Source organism: Condylura cristata, unplaced genomic scaffold (genome assembly GCF_000260355.1).
Source record: "Condylura cristata isolate star-nosed mole 26May11 unplaced genomic scaffold, ConCri1.0 scaffold00025, whole genome shotgun sequence".
NCBI lineage: Eukaryota > Metazoa > Chordata > Mammalia > Eulipotyphla > Talpidae > Condylura > Condylura cristata.
In genome coordinates this window covers 5,979,420-5,991,590 of record NW_004567126.1, presented here as the reverse complement: position 1 = coordinate 5,991,590, position 12,171 = coordinate 5,979,420, and the positions used below count along the sequence as shown (strand labels likewise).

The 12,171-nt window shown below is 34.9% G+C and overlaps 1 protein-coding gene across 1 annotated transcript in view; it reads left to right on the top strand.

The window, feature by feature from the left end:
• The window catches only part of ALKBH8 (alkB, alkylation repair homolog 8 (E. coli)), a 47,508-nt gene that overhangs the window by 28,194 nt on the left and 7,143 nt on the right, over nt 1–12,171 (top strand). Inside the window, exons 9-10 of the mRNA XM_004689069.2 lie at nt 5,560–5,711; nt 8,157–8,413. Coding sequence (XP_004689126.1) covers nt 5,560–5,711; nt 8,157–8,413 — 409 coding nt within the window. The remainder of the gene's footprint in view (nt 1–5,559; nt 5,712–8,156; nt 8,414–12,171) is intronic.

The following is a 12,171-nucleotide window of genomic DNA, read 5'->3' as shown; positions in this document are numbered from 1 at the left end:
AATGCTGTGTTACATCTAATTGTCACTTCTTTTTTAGCCTTCTTTAATTTTATACAGTCCCTCAGCTTTTCTTTGTTTTTCATGATTGACACTTTTAAGGAATCCAATTATTTTATAGAATGTCCTTGACTATGAGTTAACTTGGTTGACCTAATCTGAAAGAAATAGGTTAAACACTTTTGGGAGGTCCATTTCCAAGGCCTTTTGAGGCCTTTGAAGCAATCACATTGCTATAATTTATATATATTGTACTTAAAATGCTTCTGAGTCCTGTACTTATTAATACTACTCAGCTGGAGATTTTTGCTGAGGCATTTTCATAAAAACTCAGGGAAATGAACATGCAAATGAATTTGTAATATATCTCAAATGTGAGCCATCACATTTGTGCACTGAAGCTTAAATTTACTTGCTTTTTGGGTTTAGAGCCATTTAGACTTTTGAGATTATTCTCATTTTCTTTTTTTAGGTTCAAGCTCATTTACTATTGGTAGCATTTAACATAAGAATGATGATATTAGAGCAAGTACAAACTAAACATACTTTTCGTATAAACATATTTTAATCTGTTTGGAGTAATGGTACAAATTATTTCTCCTAAACATCATTTTGGTCACATTATTCTTGTTCAAAGCATGTTGTATTGTTAAGAGCATTATCTCTGGATTGAATTGAAGGTAATATTTCTTTTTAAACCTTCCTCTAGAATCAAATTGTCTACACTAATTTTATGGAAAAATCCTCAGTATTATTTTTAAAAGCCTCTATTGATACCTACATTGCTTGTAAGTTAGGTTTTGTGTGTGTTTCTCTGACAGAGAAAGGAAGACTGACCAAACATGTGACATGCAACTTTTGAGGCGTTCACTAGGATCATTGGTTGAAAGACAACATTGAAAAAATCACATTTAATGCACTTAAATATATATATATATACACACACACACACACACACATACACATATTATACACACACATATATACACATTATTCTCTATGTAATGTATACATAAACACACATGTATACATATATGTGCATATACACATGTATATATGCACATATACATATGTGTATACATATATACATATATGTGTATATATACATATATACATGTATACATATGTGTGTATACATATATACGTATATGTGTGTGTATATATACATATATATATTATATAGAGAATAAACCTTGATTAAAAAATACATTGATCTCTGTGTTGAGTAAAGTGTACTTCTTGAAGGATATGAATTGAGAAAGATTGAATAAACACTGCCATATAGAACTAGTCCAAACACTTTTATTTTCCTTGTGTTCAGAAGTGGTATACTGGCAGCATTTGTGTCAAATAGAGCAGTCAGATATATGCTACTTGAGTAGAGCAGTGGCACTTACATAAAAATCTGATTTTTCTGTTTCTTTTGAAATTTGAGAAGATCTGACAACATTGGGCCCATAGTACATTTGACAGCAGCAGCCAAGACTCAATGTGCTTCTTTTGATGAACACTCTATATTTCCTGTCACTTCCTGTGACTTCCTGATTGTAAGCTGAATGTCAGTTTTAACCTTTGCGCTTACACTATTTTTATCTTATAACAAAATTAAATGAAAACTACGTCTCAAATTCATGTACATACTAAGAGTAGTAAATGGATAGCTAAAATAAACATGAATGTGTATTCTTAAAAGTACAGGAGAACACTGTTTTTTTTTTTATGAATATTTTTCCTATACCTTTAATGGCAAACAGTTTATTTTCAAACACATCCACCAGCTTCACTCATTTATGTTATTTGATCAGCCATTTGATACATTAGTTCATAAGCATATGTCAACTTGCCTTTAAATTGATACCAAGCATTCTCTTGGTGTCAGGCATTATTCTAAAAGTTTTACATATGTTAACTCATCCAACTCACAGTCATAGTGGAGTTTGTTCCATGCTTTTGGCCCATTTTTAAAGAAAAACGGAGTATAAAGAGGTCATATAACTTGCACAAAGTTCTAAAACCATTAGATGACGGAACCAAATAGGAAGCCAGGTATATTGCTTATAGTTACATGCTATACTCAAGTTTGTTTGCTCCCTGACTCTGAATGTATACTGTACCTTCTCATCTTCATACTTTTGCCAACTCTTAATGTACTAATTACTTTCTCTTTCCTTTCACTTTGTGTTTTAGATAGGCCCAACTTCAACATTTACTTCCTTTGTAACTTACAAAGCTTTTCTGACCACACTAGCTTGAAATAATTTCCCCCTTATCTTGATTCCTAGCAACTATATTGTTTCCTACTACCTTGTGAGGTCTTTACTATTTTATTGAATAATTAATCTATTAAAATGTTTTTATCTTTTTATTTAATATTATCCCAACTTAGATTCTATTTTAAATGCATAGAAGAAAAGAAATGTTCAGAGGTGTTTAAAGAATTCATCTTTTTTTTTTGGAGGTACTGTCTTTAACTTATACACAATTACATGTCTTCTGGTCTGTTGAAACAATAGATCAGACAACATTTACCACAGTGCTGCAGTGGGGAACCATAAAAACTCCATGACCACATTCATCTGTTGGGAACTCCTGACAAAAGCAACTGAGTTTTACCATTCTTGTTCAACTTATAATATTTCAGGATAGTTAACTTAACCTTCTTTCTCTGATGTTTGTTTTTTTTTTTTCTTTATTTTCTTAGCACCACCACACAGTTTCAAGACAACAGAAGAGTGGATCCCTTTTCAATGTTGTAGTCAGACAAACTACATCCATTGTGCAGTTGCTTGCCAGCAAATACCAGTCATTGCTGGTCAGAGATTTCCTTCCTCATCCTGGCTTTTGGCCTTTACATTTTCTGTTGCACCTAAGGGCTCAATGTTGAGACTGATAGTCTTTCCTGTAAGGGTTTAAATGAAAATCTGCATCTTGGTGGAGGTTCCACTGCAGGTGCTGATGGGAAAATCAAATTCTTTATTCTCTACATATGAAATATCTATTCCCCAAAAGTTAAGATTGGCACTCAAAGCAGTTAAGTACTATTTGCCTTTACCTAAAACTTAATTCTAGGCAAATGATGTAATCAACTCAAATGAGTCATCAGAGAGAATTCCTTAGTCTCTAAGAATGAGATTCATTAGCTAATGAGTTTTAATATTCATTATTTTAAAATATCTTGACGTTCTTCAGCACCATCATTTTAATTACTTCAGTTACCAGAGTAACAATCATATTCACTTAGGCAACAATTGTTTGTTTTTATTTCTTAAAAATCACCTCTAGTGCAAATTCTTTATTATTATTTTTTAAATATGGACTGCTTTATGAATTTGTGTGTCATCCTTGCATAGGTACGGTGTTAACCTTCTCTCCATCATTCTAGTTTTAGTAGATGTGCCGCCAAAGTGAGTGCTAGTATGAGCTCTTTAAAAACAAATTTTAAAATCAAACGTTATTGATTTGCTATTTGCTTACAAAATGGTATAATTTGAGGGAGTTTGCAGCTTCATACCTTAACATGCTTTTCTTGAATGTAGAGCTCCAGTTTCATATTACTTCCTTCATCTGCTCTTTCCATTTCCCTTTGGAAACCACCACATTTTTCAGTGTAGAGTAATTTTTATTGCTTTGCTAGTTTGTTTTCTTGATTATTTATATGCTACAAAAAATGCAAGCTCTTTTAAAAAACCATTCATAAAACCATTATTTTATGAAGCTTGCATAATAAAACTTGTCAAGGACTTACACCAAGAGAAAATAGAGACCAGTATCTTCCAGAGGTGAAAAAAATCTTTGACAAAAATATTAGCAAATGCAAATACTGTAATGCATGTAAAGAAAATATATCATGACCAAGTAGAGTTTACTTCAGGCTCAATTTGGCATTTAGAAACCAAGCAATGTAATTTACACTTTAAAGGAACAAAAGAGAAAATATATATGACAGAAGTTAACATTTGTTCTGAAAATTTGGCTATTTATTACAAGAAGGAAATTTTTGTGACAAAGGAGATCTATGAAAACTCACAGCTAACATACTTAATGGTGGAATCTTGAGTGCTTTTCTCTGAGCTACTCAGTAAGACAGGCTTGTCCACTGTTAACATTTTTATTTAATATAGGATGCCTTAGCCAGTATAATTGTCAAGAAATAGAAATAAAAATCATGCAGATTTAAAAGGAAGAAGTACTATTCTTTATTTGTAGATATTTGTGAATGGAGACAATCCTAGGGACGCTACAGACAAGTACTAGAACTAATTAATGAATATAGCAAGATACAGGAATTTTACTTACAGGGCCTCTACTTCCTTTGTAAAGTTTATTACTACATGTTTGATTTTTAAAAATGTGTTAGTAAAGGGTATTCTTTTCTTGATCTATTTCTCTTCACTGCCATAATTTTTGAAGCTTGATTGTGTAACCTTCCACTGTGGTATATACCATTTTACCATTTTTTTTAGTGGAGTTTTTAGGTTTTTTGATGTATACTGTATCATGTGCATATAGGGATCATTTTACTTCTTACTCAATTTAAATTCCCTTTATATCTTTCTCTTGCCTGATTACTCTAGCGATGACATCCAATAATTTGCTGAATAGTAGTAGTGAAAGTAAACATTTAGGTCTTATACCTGCTTTTAGAGGAAATGCTTTTAGATGTTAGTTGGGGCTTGTCATCTTTATTTATGTTTCGATATATTCCTTTTACTCCTATTTTGGAGAATTTTTATTATAGATGAATGTTTACTCTTATCTAATGCTCTCTCTCCATCTATTGTTAAAATCATATGGTAGTTATCTTTCCTTTGTTGATGTGAATTACATTGATCAATTGCAAATGTTGCAACATCCTTGTATCCCTGGAATAATCCCATTTGGTCAGGTTTGTGCAGTCCTTTTAATGTGTTGTTGAATTTGCTTTGCTAAGATTTTGTTTGTTAGGTATATTAGTCTGTAGTTTTCATTTACTGTGATATCTTTGCATTTGGTATGAGTAATTTATTTACATAAGATGTGTTTGGAAGTATTCCCTACTTTCAGTTTTTTTTTTGGAGAAGTATAGGAATTCATCTTTGAAGGTTTGATAGAATTCAGTAGTGAAACTTGTGCTAGGCTTTGTATTTTTGGGAGACTTTCGATTACTGTTTCCATTTCCTTGTTTATAATTGATTTGTTTGGGTTTGTCTTCTAGGTTATTCAATTTATTGACATAGATGTTCAGAGTAGTCTCTTAAAAATCCTCTGTATATCTGAAATACCTGTTGTAACTTCTCTCTCTCTCTCTCTCTCTCTCTCTCTTTTTTTTGTGGACCTAGCCAGAGATTTGTCTTTTGTTTTTTAGACACTGCTTTTAATTTCACTGATCTTTCCAATTGTCTTTTAAATTCTATTTTATTTATTTCTGAAGATAATTTCCTTGAAGACAGAAACTTCTGTTTTTGTTTTGTATTCTATATGCTTAACAAAACCAGGAATTTAATTGATATGCGCACTCCCTTTATACTTTTAAAGGATTTAAAATATTTTTATAACCAGTGTTATTTTGACTATTGTTTTTAGAATCACACCCAGAAAATTTGATACTGTTCAAGCATCAAAGGGTCATAAAGGTGGAATTGTCACCAGTGATGTTGGAGACCTAACTTTAAGCAAGAGAGGAATACGGACATCATTTACATTTAGAAAAGTGAGACAAACACCTTGTAACTGTAGTAAGTATTTTATTTTGTCCCTATTGTCAAATGAAGTAAATCCAGATTTAAAAATCTTATTGAGTCCTATCAGAACCAAAGGGGAACTTTGTCCTAACTTTTCTTTTCCTTTTATTTTTTTTTAAAGATTTGTTTATTTATGCATATAAGAACTGGGGTACAGGCAGAGGTGCAGGGGGTGAGAGGATTCACCATAAAGAGTAGGGAGCAGAATGTGCAGATCTACTGAAAAACACTGCTGAGGGGAGCAGTGGGTGGGCTAGGAGAGGTCTGCCTCGCCATATGGATCACCTCCCTGGCGGGAGATCTAACCCATGAAGCAGTGGTTTTGGACAACTTCATAACACTGCATTTAAACCCTTGTGCACCAGGAAGGGCCCAGTCTTAACTTTTTTAATGGCATTTTCCATATTCTTCCTTGTTTAGTTACTGTACTTTCTTAACCACCTCATGAGATGTATATATGTTCCTTGAAGGTAAGGACTGTATCTTATTCAGCTTTATTTCTTCCAAACGTAGAACTTGAGTTCAATGCCAAATAAATATTTTATTTACTAAAGTCACAGTTAAAAGTGTTACAATTGTAGGACACTAAATTATCACCTTAAACAAAAATAGGCTTTGGTGAAAGCAGCTTGTCAAATTTCTAAATGACTTCTCTGGACTCCAGCATGAAAACTGGAGATGACAGATTGAGCTTTAATAAATAGATAACTCTAGGGGGATAAATAGTGACTTATGTTTTCGTCATCTTGGAAACCTAGAACGGAATAGAAGACATGTCCAAAAACTTGTCAAAAGAATGCGGTTTTGAATTGCCTTACAAGTACATATGATCTGTGTATCTTGGAGTCAGTGAATAAAAATCCTACTTATTTTATAAGTAATATTTTGTAATGATAGGGATGGTTATATGTTTTTCATGTCCTGGGAGTTTCAGTAATGGGTGGCATCTAGCAATAAATTTTGGATTTAGTAATAGGCTTTAAAATATTTCAGGTTTAAGGGACCCTCCCTTGTAGCTCGCTAGGTTAAAACACAGCACTATGAAGCTGTCCTCAGCCACTCTAGCACGAGTTTGATTCCCAGCCAGGGAGGTGAACTACATGGCATGGCAGCTACCCGCCCTCCGCGGTGTATTTCAGTACATCTGCCTGTTCTCCCTACTCTGTCTCTGGTGAATTCTCTTACCCCCACACATCTGGCCTGTACCTCAGTTCTTATATGCATAAATAAATAAGTCATTTTAAAAAGTAAATAAAACATTTCAAATTTAAACCACTTATTGTTTCTATAAGATGTTATCCTGTTGGAAAACTTGAATTTCTGTATTAGATTTCATGATGTTAGTGAAACTGAAAACAGGGCTTTATTTCTTTTGCTAAATATGTTATTGAGATTTAGATCATCATTTTTTTGTCAATTAATAATGTTTATTTAGTATGTGATGAGTGTCTAACATTGCCAGTAGAATTACAGTATAGAGAAAATGAGGTATGGCTACTGTTCTTAAGGAGCTTGGAAGTCTAGTTGGAGAGAAAAACTAGTTTTCATATGCAAGTATTTATTTGTTAAGGATATTAATTAAGAAGCTATAATTGTTTACAGTTATATCACTATAATGTATATCATAACTATAAATCTGATTTATAGTTATGTGGCAATATGTGGCAGAGACCAGGCAAGGACTCAAAATGAAGATTAGACTTTATTGCAGAGAACAGGAAATAACTTCACAATTAATTTAAGACATTGCATCCTCTGTCATCTCCTCTCCTTGGGATTTATTTATTTTGTTGGAGGAGAAAACAGCATAGTCATTGAGAAGGAGGCCCTGGAATCTCCCCTGCTGAGTTCAAACATTGTTTTCATGATTTCATATCTTTGTCATTTTGAGATACTTTATTCATGTTTTGTGCTTCAGTTTCCTCATCTATAACATGGCTATAATAGTGCCTATCTGATAGTGTTACTAACACAATCTGCTAACTACTTCAAGTAGTGTTTATTGAAGATTTCTGTCTATTAACAAATGACTCTTTGCTTTTGATCTTATTCTTCTGAAATGCTAGTGCACCCAAATCTTGGAAAAACCATAAATCTTTTTAATTTGGCTACTTTTTCCTTTTTAAGTGAGGCCCATCAATATTATTTACTGTATATAAGACCCTTTAATCCAAAATCAAATAGAACATTATTTATTCTAAGGCTTGCAGAGTTATAATCATGTTTTGTTGCAAATGAGTCCCCTTTTTATGTTAGACTCCTTACACATATCAATATAATTGGACTTGTTAGTTATAAGGTATTTCAACTGCTAAATTAGAGTCTGCTTATTCCTAATCATTACACTTGGATTGATTCGCTTTTCCTTTTGGAAAACCTCATGAATCATTTGGATAAGAATGAAAGGGTTTATTGCTTTATTTATTTATTTTTTACAAGGTTACCATTTGGTCTGTGACAGCCAAATGAAGGTGACTGCCCCATCATTTCCAGAGAGTGATAAAGAAGCGTCCCAACTAGAGCAAGAATATGTCCACCGAGTTTATGAAGAAATCGCGGGGCACTTCAGCAGCACAAGGCACACCCCATGGCCACATATTGTGGAGTTTTTGAAAGCTTTGCCAAGTGGTTCGTTAGTAGCAGATATTGGATGTGGAAATGGAAAGTATCTTGGTATCAATAAGGACTTATACATGGCAAGTAATTGTGCTTCTATTTTTTTTGTTTTTCTTATTTATTAGAGCTATTATCACTTTCTCCCATATAATACTGGGGGGGGGGAGTTAGATCATTGAAGAAAAACTGTGATCAACAGCTTGAAAATTAATGAGCATATCTATTCTTTTTTGCTCATGTTGAGTATTATGGCCACACCATTGTTTGGAGTTTTTTTCTTTTTCTCTTTAGATTTTGCTTTCAAGATGATTTTATTGGTACAACTATCATTTATATATATTTACAGATTTATTAGAAAGGACTTTTTGTAGAAACCCTCTTCTCTGCTTAGCTTCTCCTCAAAATAAAAAAGATAAAGCAGACATTTTCATCCTTTTATAAATGAAGAAACTTCCTTGATGCCATATGATTTCTGAAGTCATATGACATCATATGAACTTGAATTCAAACTTCTGACTCCAAATCTAGTGTTCTTTTACTCCCACCAGGAAAAAAAAAGGTTAATATTTACTGGTTTCTTACTGTTCAGATAATGTAAACTCAGGTAGATTAAAGAATTTACTAAGGTTTGACTCCTTTTTTGTCTTTGTCCATGTTTCTGTTCTCTGTTGCTATCATTTCCTTTCCTATGGACCACTTTTTTTTCTTTCTGCTGAAAGTAAGTAGGAAGTTCTCCCTACATTAGTGCATTATTATAAATATTCATATGAACACCGTTCTGTGAGTCTTGCCTTTTCCCTTTCTCAAGACTTGGCAAGGAAGGAATAGAGTAAGGGGGTAGGTAGAGTGGAAGCTGTCTACATTCCATTTTTTCTAATGTCCCAGATTGCCAATTATCTTAATTTTTTTTTTAAAGATTTATTTGTTCATACAGAACTGGGGTACAGGCCAGAGGCTCAGGGGCAGCGAGAGGCTTCACCAGAGACAGAGTGGGGAGCAGAAACAGGCAGATCGACGAAGTATAGTGCTGAGGGGAGCAGCAGGAGGGTCAGGAGAGGTCTGCCTCGCCATGTGGTCACCTCCAGGGCAGGTGGGAATCGAACTCATGCAGAAGCGGCTTTAGATTCTCAGTGCTGTGCTTTAACCTGCTGCGCCACCAAGAAGGGCCAATTATCTTAATTTTTAACTTCATCTTAGATACTGTGCATCTGTATGAAGAAAGTAACTTACTATTGTGGTTGAGGAAAGATCAAGAATGGCCTTTCATTAAGATAAGACATTAGTCATTATTATCTTGTTTACAGTTAAATTTTAGTTGGTACACTGCATTAAGAAGCTTAAACCACTTTGCATGAGTTGGATCCGATCCCTGCCTGCCAGGGAGGAGATCCACAAGGCCTCCTCCCCAAGGCGTGGCAGACCTCCTGGCCCACCCGCTGCTCCCCTCAGCAGTGTACTTCGTCGATCTGCCTATTTGCTCCCTACTCTGTCCCTGGTGAGTCTTCTCACTCTCTGCATCTCTGGCCTGTACCCCAGTTCTGTATGAATGGATAAAATCTTTAAAAAAAAAATTACATCTCTAACCAGAGTTCAAAACAAAGAGATATGTATTTCAATCTAAGGAACTGTGAAAATATGTCTCTTAAGCTCTGCTTTTGCACTTGGTGATAGCCTGTGCCTTTATCTACTCAGGTATCACTTGTGATAGTGAAACTAGGTTGAAGTCAGCCACATAGACTTAGTCATAAAAACCTTACGCTGTTGCATTGGAAAAGAAAGGTAAGAAAGGTTTCTTAGTAAACAGGCGCCTAAATGAAGAGTCTGATGCTGACACAAATAGGAATGTATCAGGACAACAGAAGAAGTACTCTCATTCTCCACTATCTATTTTCATCCTAACGGTATCTGGGTCTGTTCCTTCTAGTCTGCTGTCGTAGGGCCACTTGCAATGTCTGATTGAGGGAAGGCTCATTAAATGTTGGTTTGGTGACTATTTGAAAACTGCTTGTCTGTTATGATTTTCCTTATACCAGGACTGGAAATGGTAGGATAAAAAGGAAGCCTGCTTTTTAAAGTTGCTTTAAAGCTTTTAAAGCACTCAACCTGGATGGAGCAGTACAATCTGAGTGCTTTTTGAACAACCATTTATGAGCATGACAGTATGTCCATTTTTTGACCTTCATAAGAGGATGTGACCTTTCATTCTGGGCATTTAAGTGTAGGGTAGACCCAGAACCTTAAAGACTATTGTTGTTACAGTATCATATAATTTCCTTAACAAGATGCAGTCTTAAGATATTTAGCTTGAACTCTCATAAAAATGGTTTTATTAACTACATTTCTATAAGAACTATGTGTGGTAAATCTGTCTTACTGATCTGAGTCAAGCCTGAGCTTGCCCCTCTCTTTAATTCAAAATGTCAATATTGTGTCCAAGATCTTTTCTTTATTAGACTTCCTCAGTTGCTCTTCATTTCTTTTACTAGCCCTAGCTATTGATTTTATAAGAAAGGAGGTTTTTACTTTCAAGAGACTTACTGCCTTTCTAGGGGGCCAGGTAGTAGATGAGACATTTATCCTTAAAGCTTGACCTGGCTCTTTCACTAGTGGTGTTCTATGCATTGGTCCTGGAGTACTTCAGTTCAAATGTGGTTCTTAGATAAAAAATTACTTAACATTCGGTATGGACTTTCTAGTTGCTGTAGATAGTTGGAATTGAAGATACAATGATGATGATTATGTTGCCAGGAGTCTATTTATAATGATAAGAACTGGGATATGTTGACTTAGTGTTCTCTACAAATCTGTTTTAACTGATGACTTATCAGTGAAGGAAAGAACAGAAAGAAAACTAGCAGTGTCAAGTACCTGTGTGTGTTAAGGGCTGTGCTGTTTGCCCACACAGACTCTGGGATTGGTGTTACTACCTCCAGCTAACTAATGGGAAAATGGATGCTCAGTCAGGTGGGACATGCGAGCCCAGTATTAGAACCGCATCTCCACACAGCATCCATCCTCTGGTGCTCTGCAAAGAGGGGCCTGAGAGACTAGAGGTGACAGTGGGCACTATGCAGACAGACATGGCAGGAACCTATCTGTTCTGCTGTCCACTTGCCACAGAATAGTAGCTTATCAACACTTTGCTGAATGTGAGAAGCACACCTGTGTATTCACCTTCAATTCCTTATGTGGAAACCAGAACAAATATACCACTGTGTTCTGTAGCCTTGACGGGAGCATGGCAACCTCCAAATGGGAAGGCCTGAATACAGAGCAAGGTTCTTTAGGACATCGGGGTTCTCTCCCTATCTCCAATTCAGGCCAAGAGATTTTATCTATAAATCATTTTACATAGTAGTAACAAGTAACATCTGCATAGTGAAATAGTAAACATAATTTCATTTCATCTTTTTATTAACCCTGAGAAATGGGCATTTTATGAAGAAACAGAGACTCAAATATTAAATGTCATTTCTAGGTTGTTCAGCTAGTTTTTGCTGAAACCAGAATTCAAATCTGTAAAGATGTACTTTACTGCCTTTGCCTGTTTCTCTGTACTTAAAACTATATCCTCTAGTGTAATTTCCTATAGCTCATTATTTTCCTAATAGCTAAAGTTGTATTTTTTTTTAAAGATTTATTTATTCTGCGGTACAGGCCAGAGTGCAGGGGCGGTGAGAGGCTTCACTAGAGACAGAGCGGGGAGCAGGATATAGGCAGATCAACAAAGTACACTGCTGAGGGGTGCAGCGGGTGAAACAGAAGTCTGCTGCACTGTGAGGATTACCTGCAGGGCTGGGTATTGAACTGGCACTGAAGTGGCTTTGTCTAGCTTGCA